The following is a 15,880-nucleotide window of genomic DNA, read 5'->3' as shown; positions in this document are numbered from 1 at the left end:
GCTGCCCTACCCGGCGGCTCGGGGTGAAGAATCGTTGTCTGTGTGCTGGTTGGTGGATCTGGAACGCTGGTCGAGGGTTCTCAGACGGCTTTAGTGACTGCAGCGTGAGAACAGCCACAGTGGTGCAGCCGGTCGCAGTTTGAGAGCTCGACTGCTTCGAAAAAGTCCTTAAAAGATGGACGCTGGTTGATGCTTGTTGTGGCACTCCTCCGAGCTTCTTCTCAATGCTTGGGTCGACGTTTAAGGCGGCCGACCCAAAGCTGAGAAGAGTGTTTGCCAGCAACGGCCTTGTCCTTTGTTCAGAGACTCTCTGGCACTTCCCACCTAGGAAGCTTGCTGGCTTAACCTAGCAGGGCACGCTGTGTGCTGGCTGGGTACCGGTTCTGGTGCTGCTTGATGGATCCTCTGAGTCGGGTATCTCCCTCTGTTCCCTGGGAGATGTTTTGGGAGGTATTTTGCTTCCCTCTTGGAAATCCTGGACTTCCTTCACTGGCGGAAGCCGTGAGGCAGACTGTACCATCACCGAGGGTCCGAATGAGTCCTTCTTCGTACTCCTTTTGAAGTCGTCGGATGATCTGCTCAGTGAGGGGCTCAGCCCTCTTTTAAAGCCAAATGGGCCCCAGTGATTGGAGCATGCTAAGCCTACCTTAAAGACCCAATCCTGGGTCCCCACCACCAATCTTCTGTCATGCGTAAGGTCATGACCAGAGTGCTTTGCAACAGGAAAGGTAAGGGGTGACAACATGTACTACTAAGCCGCACCCATCTTCCTGTCTCCTGTGGATCAAAGTGGCTCTCTGGTTAATTGAGCTCGAGAACAGACTGTCTGCATCAAATCACATATATCTTCCCTCTGAAAGGGGGTGGCCCTGCAGCGGTTGCCTACTGTAAACAGTTGTTCCACACATGACATTCAATGGCCTTCATACAGAGGGGTGGGAGCTAGCTTCAAGCTGACACATTGCATATGAAAAAGGTGTTGGGGTTTCCTGCCCTGTGTTAGTTCTGTGAACAGGCCTCTTGGCAGGCCTGCTTCACTTAACTCTCATCAGTATGCGCTGCCATCAGAGAGAACCTAACAATAGGCAGGGCATATCGATGGAGCCTTTGCTATTTTAAGTAGGCTGACCAGGGCCGGAGGAAGGCGTTGCCTTCCCCCTTCAGAGATGCTTTGATGTACCCATGGCTGTCACATTGCAGCTAAATGTGACAGGAGGACCGCACCGGTAGACTGTGTCCCCCAGAGTGCACTTGACTATGTGTTTGTTGTGCAGTGTCCATTGGGAAATGTGTGCGGGATAGCCCCACACATTTCCAGGAGGTTTACCTACCAACATTCCATTTCTTTTTTAAAAGTATCAAACCAGCCCAGGCGGAGCGCACACTCCCCGTGCGGATGGTCTAATTCCTCACTCTTGGTCAGGTTCTTCAATTCCTACCAGTCAAGTGGTCTCTTCTGTCTGTGTCTGCACTTCATTTGCACAGCAAACAGGCATGTCTTTCCCATGGCAACAGTGTCTTCTCCAAGCTGCACACACAGACAGCCGTTTCTCAGGCTAAATGTTCTCTTCTGACCTCAGTGGCAGAGCCACACTAAGCAGATGGCTCTGCAAAGGCCCAGGGGCTACAGCAAAAAGCCTGAACAGGGCAAGGCCGCTTCATTTTTGGCAGTGGAGTGGAAGTAGAATTGCAGGGTCCGCCCTATGAGACAGGGTACAAGACGTGAATTACATAGGACCTTTTCACTTTTCCCAGAGTCCCCTGCAAAATCGGGTCTATTTTCAAGGACAAGTGCAATTATCACAAACAGGTAGGTATGTGATGGCATGGAAATGTATCGAAATTGTAATGGTTTGGTCAACAGTTGGAACGCTCAGAGACAAATTGATTCACTTCTTGTCAATGTCCTGGCTGCACTGCAGAAACAGCTGGTCGTCCTGGTGGAGCATCATTTCACCTGTCCCCAAAGGAGCCCATTTCTCGATGCTGTCCTCGCTCCTGTGCAATCCTCCAATGGCTCTTTGCATTCTCAAGCCTCTCCCATGTTGCCTTGGCAGCGGCCTGCCCAATAATCTCTCAGGAGGGCGGGGTCACTTGCCAACAGGCCACCGATCATGCTAAGGGAAAGAGCGCACAGGTAGCAGTCTGCTCATTTGCATGTTTACTCCCAGCATCCTATGCATACCTTGCTACTATATTTGCTGTCAGTTTGGTGAGCGCAAGATGATACAGGTGTTCACCTCAACAAATCTCGGCACTGGAATCCAGGCGGTTTTATGAGTTTGACAAAGGATGCTCAGGATGGAGCTTGCTGGGATCAGTGCAAGTTAAATGGGAATCCATTCCCGGGGCGCACGGGCCTCTGGGTCAGGTGCTTTAGCTTTGCGCAGTGGCAGTATCGTAGCTCATGAGGTTTAACCGAGGAGCGATTATTGCTTATTGAAAACTTTACCCAATACCCCGCCATGACAGCTTGAAATATAGCTGGAATTGGTAATTTTTGACAGTCTCTACGGAGGCTGAACCGATTTGTTTGAAAAGGAGACAATGACGCTTTTACTCCACTGGAGAAGACCTAGCAAGAGGGGTGTGTTTTTCGGAACCCATCCCTTCTATTCTTTGTTCTCTCGTGGCCTACCCTCAACAAAGGGGTTTACTTCCAGAAGCTAGCGCATTCGTAAACTCCAAGCGGCGCAGCGAAGTCTATGGAACCGTGACCATGCAGCAGGTGCATTAAGCGCCTCAGTTGTCTCGCTGCCTTCCTGATCTCACGACATGAAAACCATGAGCTTTCAGAACCTAGCAGACAGTGACCTGTCTGCCTTCGATCCTCTTTGCCACATCTGCTCTTGCGAAAGTCATCAGATTGTTGGATGGTTACTCAGGGAGGTCTGGCTGCCACTGAAGCCAACCGCAGCAGAGGGGTCGCTTTACCTTTGGCCTTCGCTCACCATCTCAGTCTTCCCAAGAGAGGCAAAAGGGCATTTCTGTCCCCATGCATTCTATAGACACATATTCACGTGGAGTCAACAACCCGACCTCTCTTGGTGTGACGAATCAACTTCCGGGGCACTAGTGGTCCAGGGAGGAATATCGCTTTCTAGACCATCAATCAGTCCCACACCTCTAGTACACCGGAAGGGGTCCGAACAGTGGACGGAACGTCAGGCTGGTTAGTTGCAACAGAGCGAAAAAACAATTGTGACCCACTGATAAAAGGGACTGTCCAGTCAAGGTTGTATACAAATATCTACTTTAGTATTAATACAACAGACAGTTCTAACACACTACAAAATACAACCCACCCTATAAAGGAAAACAGGGGACAGACAGTTTCACAAAGGAGAGGGATGCACTCTGGATACTGACAGGAGTGCAGTCGGTAAAGCAATCAGTCTGAACTGTTCAAGGTTATTTGGTTGCAGCAGCAAGGGAGCAAGAGGTTGTAAATGTCACTAAGGGCCTTCGGAGAAGGACCAGGGGGACAGAACCACAATGTAACTGGTGTTTGAGATGATCTTGGTACTCGACAGCATCGAGTGGCTTCCAGCATGCTTTGTAGCTCCGGCGACAGAGTTCAAGAGGGACGACAGATGCGGATATCAGTTGGCAGGCAGTTTGGTAAGCGAGGCTGGGCGGACGGCTGCAGGCTGCCCTACCCGGCGGCTCGGGGTGAAGAATCGTTGTCTGTGTGCTGGTTGGTGGATCTGGAACGCTGGTCGAGGGTTCTCAGACGGCTTTAGTGACTGCAGCGTGAGAACAGCCACAGTGGTGCAGCCGGTCGCAGTTTGAGAGCTCGACTGCTTCGAAAAAGTCCTTAAAAGATGGACGCTGGTTGATGCTTGTTGTGGCACTCCTCCGAGCTTCTTCTCAATGCTTGGGTCGACGTTTAAGGCGGCCGACCCAAAGCTGAGAAGAGTGTTTGCCGGCAACGGCCTTGTCCTTTGTTCAGAGACTCTCTGGCACTTCCCACCTAGGAAGCTTGCTGGCTTAACCTAGCAGGGCACGCTGTGTGCTGGCTGGGTACCGGTTCTGGTGCTGCTTGATGGATCCTCTGAGTCGGGTATCTCCCTCTGTTCCCTGGGAGATGTTTTGGGAGGTATTTTGCTTCCCTCTTGGAAATCCTGGACTTCCTTCACTGGCGGAAGCCGTGAGGCAGACTGTACCATCACCGAGGGTCCGAATGAGTCCTTCTTCGTACTCCTTTTGAAGTCGTCGGATGATCTGCTCAGTGAGGGGCTCAGCCCTCTTTTAAAGCCAAATGGGCCCCAGTGATTGGAGCATGCTAAGCCTACCTTAAAGACCCAATCCTGGGTCCCCGCCACCAATCTTCTGTCATACGTAAGGTCATGACCAGAGTGCTTTGCAACAGGAAAGGTAAGGGGTGACAACATGTACTACTAAGCCGCACCCATCTTCCTGTCTCCTGTGGATCAAAGTGGCTCTCTGGTTAATTGAGCTCGAGAACAGACTGTCTGCATCAAATCACATATATCTTCCCTCTGAAAGGGGGTGGCCCTGCAGCGGTTGCCTACTGTAAACAGTTGTTCCACACATGACATTCAATGGCCTTCATACAGAGGGGTGGGAGCTAGCTTCAAGCTGACACATTGCATATGAAAAAGGTGTTGGGGTTTCCTGCCCTGTGTTAGTTCTGTGAACAGGCCTCTTGGCAGGCCTGCTTCACTTAACTCTCATCAGTATGCGCTGCCATCAGAGAGAACCTAACAATAGGCAGGGCATATCGATGGAGCCTTTGCTATTTTAAGTAGGCTGACCAGGGCCGGAGGAAGGCGTTGCCTTCCCCCTTCAGAGATGCTTTGATGTACCCATGGCTGTCACATTGCAGCTAAATGTGACAGGAGGACCGCACCGGTAGACTGTGTCCCCCAGAGTGCACTTGACTATGTGTTTGTTGTGCAGTGTCCATTGGGAAATGTGTGCGGGATAGCCCCACACATTTCCAGGAGGTTTACCTACCAACATTCCATTTCTTTTTTAAAAGTATCAAACCAGCCCAGGCGGAGCGCACACTCCCCGTGCGGATGGTCTAATTCCTCACTCTTGGTCAGGTTCTTCAATTCCTACCAGTCAAGTGGTCTCTTCTGTCTGTGTCTGCACTTCATTTGCACAGCAAACAGGCATGTCTTTCCCATGGCAACAGTGTCTTCTCCAAGCTGCACACACAGACAGCCGTTTCTCAGGCTAAATGTTCTCTTCTGACCTCAGTGGCAGAGCCACACTAAGCAGATGGCTCTGACAAAAGGCCCAGGGGCTACAGCAAAAAGCCTGAACAGGGCAAGGCCGCTTCATTTTTGGCAGTTGAGTAGAAGTAGAATTGCAGGGTCCGCCCTATGAGACAGGGTACAAGACGTGAATTACATAGGACCTTTTCACTTTTCCCAGAGTCCCCTGCAAAATCGGGTCTATTTTCAAGGACAAGTGCAATTATCACAAACAGGTAGGTATGTGATGGCATGGAAATGTATCGAAATTGTAATGGTTTGGTCAACAGTTGGAACGCTCAGAGACAAATTGATTCACTTCTTGTCAATGTCCTGGCTGCACTGCAGAAACAGCTGGTCGTCCTGGTGGAGCATCACTTCACCTGTCCCCAAAGGAGCCCATTTCTCGATGCTGTCCTCGCTCCTGTGCAATCCTCCAATGGCTCTTTGCATTCTCAAGCCTCTCCCATGTTGCCTTGGCAGCGGCCTGCCCAATAATCTCTCAGGAGGGCGGGGTCACTTGCCAACAGGCCACCGATCATGCTAAGGGAAAGAGCGCACAGGTAGCAGCCTGCTCATTTGCATGTTTACTCCCAGAATCCTATGCATACCTTGCTACTATATTTGCTGTCAGTTTGGTGAGCGCAAGATGATACAGGTGTTCACCTCAACAAATCTCGGCACTGGAATCCAGGCGGTTTTATGAGTTTGACAAAGGATGCTCAGGATGGAGCTTGCTGGGATCAGTGCAAGTTAAATGGGAATCCATTCCCGGGGCGCACGGGCCTCTGGGTCAGGTGCTTTAGCTTTGCGCAGTGGCAGTATCGTAGCTCATGAGGTTTAACCGAGGCGCGATTATTGCTTATTGAAAACTTTACCCAATACCCCGCCATGACAGCTTGAAATATAGCTGGAATTGGTAATTTTTGACAGTCTCTACGGAGGCTGAACCGATTTGTTTGAAAAGGAGACAATGACGCTTTTACTCCACTGGAGAAGACCTAGCAAGAGGGGTGTGTTTTTCGGAACCCATCCCTTCTATTCTTTGTTCTCTCGTGGCCTACCCTCAACAAAGGGGTTTACTTCCAGAAGCTAGCGCATTCGTAAACTCCAAGCGGCGCAGCGAAGTCTATGGAACCGTGACCATGCAGCAGGTGCATTAAGCGCCTCAGTTGTCTCGCTGCCTTCCTGATCTCACGACATGAAAACCATGAGCTTTCAGAACCTAGCAGACAGTGACCTGTCTGCCTTCGATCCTCTTTGCCACATCTGCTCTTGCGAAAGTCATCAGATTGTTGGATGGTTACTCAGGGAGGTCTGGCTGCCACTGAAGCCAACCGCAGCAGAGGGGTCGCTTTACCTTTGGCCTTCGCTCACCATCTCAGTCTTCCCAAGAGAGGCAAAAGGGCATTTCTGTCCCCATGCATTCTATAGACACATATTCACGTGGAGTCAACAACCCGACCTCTCTTGGTGTGACGAATCAACTTCCGGGGCACTAGTGGTCCAGGGAGGAATATCGCTTTCTAGACCATCAATCAGTCCCACACCTCTAGTACACCGGAAGGGGTCCGAACAGTGGACGGAACGTCAGGCTGGTTAGTTGCAACAGAGCGAAAAAACAATTGTGACCCACTGATAAAAGGGACTGTCCAGTCAAGGTTGTATACAAATATCTACTTTAGTATTAATACAACAGACAGTTCTAACACAATACAAAATACAACCCACCCTATAAAGGAAAACAGGGGACAGACAGTTTCACAAAGGAGAGGGATGCACTCTGGATACTGACAGGAGTGCAGTCGGTAAAGCAATCAGTCTGAACTGTTCAAGGTTATTTGGTTGCAGCAGCAAGGGAGCAAGAGGTCGTAAATGTCACTAAGGGCCTTCGGAGAAGGACCAGGGGGACAGAACCACAATGTAACTGGTGTTTGAGATGATCTTGGTACTCGACAGCATCGAGTGGCTTCCAGCATGCTTTGTAGCTCCGGCGACAGAGTTCAAGAGGGACGACAGATGCGGATATCAGTTGGCAGGCAGTTTGGTAAGCGAGGCTGGGCGGACGGCTGCAGGCTGCCCTACCCGGCGGCTCGGGGTGAAGAATCGTTGTCTGTGTGCTGGTTGGTGGATCTGGAACGCTGGTCGAGGGTTCTCAGACGGCTTTAGTGACTGCAGCGTGAGAACAGCCACAGTGGTGCAGCCGGGCGCAGTTTGAGAGCTCGACTGCTTCGAAAAAGTCCTTAAAAGATGGACGCTGGTTGATGCTTGTTGTGGCACTCCTCCGAGCTTCTTCTCAATGCTTGGGTCGACGTTTAAGGCGGCCGACCCAAAGCTGAGAAGAGTGTTTGCCGGCAACGGCCTTGTCCTTTGTTCAGAGACTCTCTGGCACTTCCCACCTAGGAAGCTTGCTGGCTTAACCTAGCAGGGCACGCTGTGTGCTGGCTGGGTACCGGTTCTGGTGCTGCTTGATGGATCCTCTGAGTCGGGTATCTCCCTCTGTTCCCTGGGAGATGTTTTGGGAGGTATTTTGCTTCCCTCTTGGAAATCCTGGACTTCCTTCACTGGCGGAAGCCGTGAGGCAGACTGTACCATCACCGAGGGTCCGAATGAGTCCTTCTTCGTACTCCTTTTGAAGTCGTCGGATGATCTGCTCAGTGAGGGGCTCAGCCCTCTTTTAAAGCCAAATGGGCCCCAGTGATTGGAGCATGCTAAGCCTACCTTAAAGACCCAATCCTGGGTCCCCACCACCAATCTTCTGTCATGCGTAAGGTCATGACCAGAGTGCTTTGCAACAGGAAAGGTAAGGGGTGACAACATGTACTACTAAGCCGCACCCATCTTCCTGTCTCCTGTGGATCAAAGTGGCTCTCTGGTTAATTGAGCTCGAGAACAGACTGTCTGCATCAAATCACATATATCTTCCCTCTGAAAGGGGGTGGCCCTGCAGCGGTTGCCTACTGTAAACAGTTGTTCCACACATGACATTCAATGGCCTTCATACAGAGGGGTGGGAGCTAGCTTCAAGCTGACACATTGCATATGAAAAAGGTGTTGGGGTTTCCTGCCCTGTGTTAGTTCTGTGAACAGGCCTCTTGGCAGGCTTGCTTCACTTAACTCTCATCAGTATGCGCTGCGTTCAGAGAGAACCTAACAATAGGCAGGGCATATCGATGGAGCCTTTGCTATTTTAAGTAGGCTGACCAGGGCCGGAGGAAGGCGTTGCCTTCCCCCTTCAAAGATGCTTTGATGTACCCATGGCTGTCACATTGCAGCTAAATGTGACAGGAGGACCGCACCGGTAGACTGTGTCCCCCAGAGTGCACTTGACTATGTGTTTGTTGTGCAGTGTCCATTGGGAAATGTGTGCGGAATAGCCCCACACATTTCCAGGAGGTTTACCTACCAACATTCCATTTCTTTTTTAAAAGTATCAAACCAGCCCAGCCGGAGCGCACACTCCCCGTGCGGATGGTCTAATTCCTCACTCTTGGTCAGGTTCTTCAATTCCTACCAGTCAAGTGGTCTCTTCTGTCTGTGTCTGCACTTCATTTGCACAGCAAACAGGCATGTCTTTCCCATGGCAACAGTGTCTTCTCCAAGCTGCACACACAGACAGCCGTTTCTCAGGCTAAATGTTCTCTTCTGACCTCAGTGGCAGAGCCACACTAAGCAGATGGCTCTGCAAAGGCCCAGGGGCTACAGCAAAAAGCCTGAACAGGGCAAAGCCGCTTCATTTTTGGCAGTGGAGTGGAAGTAGAATTGCAGGGTCCGCCCTATGAGACAGGGTACAAGACGTGAATTACATAGGACCTTTTCACTTTTCCCAGAGTCCCCTGCAAAATCGGGTCTATTTTCAAGGACAAGTGCAATTATCACAAACAGGTAGGTATGTGATGGCATGGAAATGTATCGAAATTGTAATGGTTTGGTCAACAGTTGGAACGCTCAGAGACAAATTGATTCACTTCTTGTCAATGTCCTGGCTGCACTGCAGAAACAGCTGGTCGTCCTGGTGGAGCATCACTTCACCTGTCCCCAAAGGAGCCCATTTCTCGATGCTGTCCTCGCTCCTGTGCAATCCTCCAATGGCTCTTTGCATTCTCAAGCCTCTCCCATGTTGCCTTGGCAGCGGCCTGCCCAATAATCTCTCAGGAGGGCGGGGTCACTTGCCAACAGGCCACCGATCATGCTAAGGGAAAGAGCGCACAGGTAGCAGCCTGCTCATTTGCATGTTTACTCCCAGAATCCTATGCATACCTTGCTACTATATTTGCTGTCAGTTTGGTGAGCGCAAGATGATACAGGTGTTCACCTCAACAAATCTCGGCACTGGAATCCAGGCGGTTTTATGAGTTTGACAAAGGATGCTCAGGATGGAGCTTGCTGGGATCAGTGCAAGTTAAATGGGAATCCATTCCCGGGGCGCACGGGCCTCTGGGTGAGGTGCTTTAGCTTTGCGCAGTGGCAGTATCGTAGCTCATGAGGTTTAACCGAGGCGCGATTATTGCTTATTGAAAACTTTACCCAATACCCCGCCATGACAGCTTGAAATATAGCTGGAATTGGTAATTTTTGACAGTCTCTACGGAGGCTGAACCGATTTGTTTGAAAAGGAGACAATGACGCTTTTACTCCACTGGAGAAGACCTAGCAAGAGGGGTGTGTTTTTCGGAACCCATCCCTTCTATTCTTTGTTCTCTCGTGGCCTACCCTCAACAAAGGGGTTTACTTCCAGAAGCTAGCGCATTCGTAAACTCCAAGCGGCGCAGCGAAGTCTATGGAACCGTGACCATGCAGCAGGTGCATTAAGCGCCTCAGTTGTCTCGCTGCCTTCCTGATCTCACGATATGAAAACCATGAGCTTTCAGAACCTAGCAGACAGTGACCTGTCTGCCTTCGATCCTCTTTGCCACATCTGCTCTTGCGAAAGTCATCAGATTGTTGGATGGTTACTCAGGGAGGTCTGGCTGCCACTGAAGCCAACCGCAGCAGAGGGGTCGCTTTACCTTTGGCCTTCGCTCACCATCTCAGTCTTCCCAAGAGAGGCAAAAGGGCATTTCTGTCCCCATGCATTCTATAGACACATATTCACGTGGAGTCAACAACCCGACCTCTCTTGGTGTGACGAATCAACTTCCGGGGCACTAGTGGTCCAGGGAGGAATATCGCTTTCTAGACCATCAATCAGTCCCACACCTCTAGTACACCGGAAGGGGTCCGAACAGTGGACGGAACGTCAGGCTGGTTAGTTGCAACAGAGCGAAAAAACAATTGTGACCCACTGATAAAAGGGACTGTCCAGTCAAGGTTGTATACAAATATCTACTTTAGTATTAATACAACAGACAGTTCTAACACACTACAAAATACAACCCACCCTATAAAGGAAAACAGGGGACAGACAGTTTCACAAAGGAGAGGGATGCACTCTGGATACTGACAGGAGTGCAGTCGGTAAAGCAATCAGTCTGAACTGTTCAAGGTTATTTGGTTGCAGCAGCAAGGGAGCAAGAGGTCGTAAAGTCACTAAGGGCCTTCGGAGAAGGACCAGGGGGACAGAACCACAATGTAACTGGTGTTTGAGATGATCTTGGTACTCGACAGCATCGAGTGGCTTCCAGCATGCTTTGTAGCTCCGGCGACAGAGTTCAAGAGGGACGACAGATGCGGATATCAGTTGGCAGGCAGTTTGGTAAGCGAGGCTGGGCGGACGGCTGCAGGCTGCCCTACCCGGCGGCTCGGGGTGAAGAATCGTTGTCTGTGTGCTGGTTGGTGGATCTGGAACGCTGGTCGAGGGTTCTCAGACGGCTTTAGTGACTGCAGCGTGAGAACAGCCACAGTGGTGCAGCCGGTCGCAGTTTGAGAGCTCGACTGCTTCGAAAAAGTCCTTAAAAGATGGACGCTGGTTGATGCTTGTTGTGGCACTCCTCCGAGCTTCTTCTCAATGCTTGGGTCGACGTTTAAGGCGGCCGACCCAAAGCTGAGAAGAGTGTTTGCCGGCAACGGCCTTGTCCTTTGTTCAGAGACTCTCTGGCACTTCCCACCTAGGAAGCTTGCTGGCTTAACCTAGCAGGGCACGCTGTGTGCTGGCTGGGTACCGGTTCTGGTGCTGCTTGATGGATCCTCTGAGTCGGGTATCTCCCTCTGTTCCCTGGGAGATGTTTTGGGAGGTATTTTGCTTCCCTCTTGGAAATCCTGGACTTCCTTCACTGGCGGAAGCCGTGAGGCAGACTGTACCATCACCGAGGGTCCGAATGAGTCCTTCTTCGTACTCCTTTTGAAGTCGTCGGATGATCTGCTCAGTGAGGGGCTCAGCCCTCTTTTAAAGCCAAATGGGCCCCAGTGATTGGAGCATGCTAAGCCTACCTTAAAGACCCAATCCTGGGTCCCCACCACCAATCTTCTGTCATGCGTAAGGTCATGACCAGAGTGCTTTGCAACAGGAAAGGTAAGAGGTGACAACATGTACTACTAAGCCGCACCCATCTTCCTGTCTCCTGTGGATCAAAGTGGCTCTCTGGTTAATTGAGCTCGAGAACAGACTGTCTGCATCAAATCACATATATCTTCCCTCTGAAAGGGGGTGGCCCTGCAGCGGTTGCCTACTGTAAACAGTTGTTCCACACATGACATTCAATGGCCTTCATACAGAGGGGTGGGAGCTAGCTTCAAGCTGACACATTGCATATGAAAAAGGTGTTGGGGTTTCCTGCCCTGTGTTAGTTCTGTGAACAGGCCTCTTGGCAGGCCTGCTTCACTTAACTCTCATCAGTATGCGCTGCCATCAGAGAGAACCTAACAATAGGCAGGGCATATCAATGGAGCCTTTGCTATTTTAAGTAGGCTGACCAGGGCCGGAGGAAGGCGTTGCCTTCCCCCTTCAGAGATGCTTTGATGTACCCATGGCTGTCACATTGCAGCTAAATGTGACAGGAGGACCGCACCGGTAGACTGTGTCCCCCAGAGTGCACTTGACTATGTGTTTGTTGTGCAGTGTCCATTGGGAAATGTGTGCGGAATAGCCCCACACATTTCCAGGAGGTTTACCTACCAACATTCCATTTCTTTTTTAAAAGTATCAAACCAGCCCAGGCGGAGCGCACACTCCCCGTGCGGATGGTCTAATTCCTCACTCTTGGTCAGGTTCTTCAATTCCTACCAGTCAAGTGGTCTCTTCTGTCTGTGTCTGCACTTCATTTGCACAGCAAACAGGCATGTCTTTCCCATGGCAACAGTGTCTTCTCCAAGCTGCACACACAGACAGCCGTTTCTCAGGCTAAATGTTCTCTTCTGACCTCAGTGGCAGAGCCACACTAAGCAGATGGCTCTGCAAAGGCCCAGGGGCTACAGCAAAAAGCCTGAACAGGGCAAGGCCGCTTCATTTTTGGCAGTTGAGTAGAAGTAGAATTGCAGGGTCCGCCCTATGAGACAGGGTACAAGACGTGAATTACATAGGACCTTTTCACTTTTCCCAGAGTCCCCTGCAAAATCGGGTCTATTTTCAAGGACAAGTGCAATTATCACAAACAGGTAGGTATGTGATGGCATGGAAATGTATCGAAATTGTAATGGTTTGGTCAACAGTTGGAACGCTCAGAGACAAATTGATTCACTTCTTGTCAATGTCCTGGCTGCACTGCAGAAACAGCTGGTCGTCCTGGTGGAGCATCACTTCACCTGTCCCCAAAGGAGCCCATTTCTCGATGCTGTCCTCGCTCCTGTGCAATCCTCCAATGGCTCTTTGCATTCTCAAGCCTCTCCCATGTTGCCTTGGCAGCGGCCTGCCCAATAATCTCTCAGGAGGGCGGGGTCACTTGCCAACAGGCCACCGATCATGCTAAGGGAAAGAGCGCACAGGTAGCAGCCTGCTCATTTGCATGTTTACTCCCAGAATCCTATGCATACCTTGCTACTATATTTGCTGTCAGTTTGGTGAGCGCAAGATGATACAGGTGTTCACCTCAACAAATCTCGGCACTGGAATCCAGGCGGTTTTATGAGTTTGACAAAGGATGCTCAGGATGGAGCTTGCTGGGATCAGTGCAAGTTAAATGGGAATCCATTCCCGGGGCGCACGGGCCTCTGGGTCAGGTGCTTTAGCTTTGCGCAGTGGCAGTATCGTAGCTCATGAGGTTTAACCGAGGCGCGATTATTGCTTATTGAAAACTTTACCCAATACCCCGCCATGGCAGCTTGAAATATAGCTGGAATTGGTAATTTTTGACAGTCTCTACGGAGGCTGAACCGATTTGTTTGAAAAGGAGACAATGGGCCTCATTACGACCCTGGCGGTAATCCGCCGTCATTACCGCCATGGCGTAATGAACGTTAACGCCGTGGGACGATGGCGTAAAGTGCGCCACATTAGGACCCATCGCGCACGAGCATTACGCCATGGCGGTAATGTAAACAGCGCCATGGCGGTAATGCCCCCAAAACGGCACCTACCGGCATCGTATGCGGCGCAAGGTGCACCACCGCCACCGCCGTACATAGCGGTGACCGTAGTTAGCGGTCACCGCAATTAGCGGTGACCGTAGATAAGCGGAACCGGAAGTAGCGTCACCGCGGCGGAACGGGAAAGAGCACGGCGGCCATCTTTAAAAACACAATCCATTGCCATCCTCCGAAACCACTGGACATCCGAGCCTGAGACCCCGCCAATACCGGCTTCAACCTTCTACCTGCAGGAAGATGCCTAAAGTTTTGAAAAAAGCCTGTGACCGCCAGCGGCAAGACCGCTTCTCCAGAGAGGAGCTTACCATTCTAGCGGAGACCCTCCAGGAGAACGCTGCAGTGGTATTCTCCAACCAACTGACAAGACCGGCCATATCCAAGAAGAAGGCCATATGGGCACTGGTAGCTCAGCGGGTCAGTGCCGTGGGAACAACACCCCGCAATGTCAAACAGTGCCGCAAGCGGTGGGACGATCTCCGGCTCAGAGTCAGGAGCATACTATCAGCCAACATGAACCTGGCAATGGCAACTGGGGGAGGATCGGAGTCCCCTATAAAATTGCAGCCATGGGAGGAAATCTGTGCCTCCACAATCGGAATGCAGAGCATTGAAGGAGTAGGAGGAATGGAGAGAGGAGCCCCGACATCGGGCGATGCAGGTAGGTGGCTCAAATCAAGGCATGCAAATCTCACCTAAGTCCATTCATGTGAAGTACAATGTTGGCCCATAGTGTGAATGCAACACATCAGCAGGAGACTGCCCACAGATACATCCGATCTGCACCCTGTACACATGCAGCACGCACACCCTAACTGCAGGCACCCACATACCTCCATGCTACTTCCACACAAAAGGCAGACAACTTTTTTCCCCTGCATGAAATGTGCCACATGTACTAACTGATGAGATGCCAGTCGCCACAATGCCCGGCCAATGTCCGCAGACCCATCAATAACACTCTCCCTCCTCTGTCCCACCACAGGCTCAAATTCCGACCTTGAGGAAGAGGACACCACAGCCTCCACACCCACCAAGAGGGCCAGGCCAACTGTGCCAACGCCACAACCCTCCACCTCTGTCGTCCCGAGGAAAACACCACAGCAGGCAAAATCCATGCAAGGGAAACAGGACAGGGCACAGACAGCCACCCCAGCAGGCAGTACAGCAGCAGCAGCAGCAGACATCACACCAATCATGCCCACAGAAGCCACAGCCTCTGCTGCAAGCAGCACAATTGGGGAGACTGCTGCCATTGCTGCCTCCTCCGATAGCGAAGCAGGGATCTTTGAGGAGAGTGATGTCAGAAGCCCCACAGGCCACCCTCATTCCCCCTACCTGTCCCTAAGCAGCCCGCATGCGGATGCCACACAGGGTCAGCCAGAGGATGACGATTGGCCAGCCACTCCATCCCCGCTGCAGGGGCAGATCAGCCCAATGGGAATACCACTGCCATTAGCCATGGGCCAGAATTCCAACCATTCTCTGGAGGCGATTGCCACCCGGCAGCAGCAACTTTCCTCGCTGCTCGAAGAACATGTTGCTGAATGTGGGGGGTCAAGTGCAGCAATGGAGAAATGTGCTGAGACTGTGAAGGCAGCTATAGAGTCGTCCACAAAGGACATCTGCGCGGAACTAGCTGCTGTGCGGCACTCCATCACTGACCTTGTGCAGACAATACGGGCCATGCGTCCAAATGAGCAGGCAGGATCCTCCTCGGTTGCCAGCTCGACACCGAGCAGCCCCATCCGCCGATCGGGGAGGAACCTCCGCAGCACAGGCAGGGGTGCCCCGGGGGCCAGTGGAGGGGGCTGCCAATAGTGGCCGGACAGTGTAGGAATCCTACTACTGACACTGCTGCACAGACCAACTCACACCTTTGTTGGGATTCCAGGGGGGGGGGGAGGGTGGAGGGGGGAGTGGGTGTGTTGGGGTGTGCAGGGGGGTGGCGGGGTGGTGTGTTGGGGAGTTAAGGGGGGAGTTTGGGGGGGTGTGTGTGCAGGGGGGAGGTGGGAGGTGGGAGGGGGTGTGTTGGGGTGTGCAGGGGGGAGGTGGGAGGTGGGAGGGGGTGTGACACGACAGTTCATAGTTCAAATACACTTTTTCGTTTCAAAAAAGGAAATGTGTGGACATTTTCATTGCGTATGTGTGCTTTATTGGTGTCCAGTCCTCAGTGTGCATGCCCCAGAGTCACACAG

The 15,880-nt window shown here is 51.6% G+C and overlaps 1 protein-coding gene and 4 non-coding genes across 5 annotated transcripts in view; all 5 read left to right on the top strand.

Moving 5' to 3' along the window:
* Positions 1-2,378: 2,378 nt before the first annotated feature.
* LOC138496764 (U4 spliceosomal RNA) lies at positions 2,379-2,519 on the top strand. Its single transcript, XR_011278246.1, has one exon. It is a non-coding gene; the product is annotated as a U4 spliceosomal RNA (small nuclear RNA).
* Positions 2,520-6,029: 3,510 nt separating this feature from the next.
* On the top strand, positions 6,030-6,170 carry LOC138496562 (U4 spliceosomal RNA). Its single transcript, XR_011278062.1, has one exon. It is a non-coding gene; the product is annotated as a U4 spliceosomal RNA (small nuclear RNA).
* Positions 6,171-9,678: 3,508 nt separating this feature from the next.
* On the top strand, positions 9,679-9,819 carry LOC138496561 (U4 spliceosomal RNA). The gene has a single exon (XR_011278061.1). It is a non-coding gene; the product is annotated as a U4 spliceosomal RNA (small nuclear RNA).
* Positions 9,820-13,326: 3,507 nt separating this feature from the next.
* On the top strand, positions 13,327-13,467 carry LOC138496638 (U4 spliceosomal RNA). Its single transcript, XR_011278131.1, has one exon. It is a non-coding gene; the product is annotated as a U4 spliceosomal RNA (small nuclear RNA).
* Positions 13,468-13,596: 129 nt separating this feature from the next.
* The window catches only part of LOC138493055 (myb-related transcription factor, partner of profilin-like), a 152,063-nt gene continuing 149,779 nt past the window's right edge, over positions 13,597-15,880 (top strand). Inside the window, exons 1-2 of the mRNA XM_069620284.1 lie at positions 13,597-14,343; positions 14,668-15,292. Of these exons, the coding sequence (XP_069476385.1) occupies positions 13,923-14,343; positions 14,668-15,292 (1,046 nt within the window). The 5' untranslated portion in view covers positions 13,597-13,922. The remainder of the gene's footprint in view (positions 14,344-14,667; positions 15,293-15,880) is intronic.

The sequence above is a fragment of the Ambystoma mexicanum genome, chromosome 10 (assembly GCF_040938575.1).
Source record: "Ambystoma mexicanum isolate Mex_15411 chromosome 10, UKY_AmexF1_1, whole genome shotgun sequence".
Classification (NCBI taxonomy): domain Eukaryota; kingdom Metazoa; phylum Chordata; class Amphibia; order Caudata; family Ambystomatidae; genus Ambystoma; species Ambystoma mexicanum.
The sequence above is the reverse complement of the archived record's forward strand: the minus strand, read 5'-3'. Positions and strand labels throughout refer to the sequence as shown.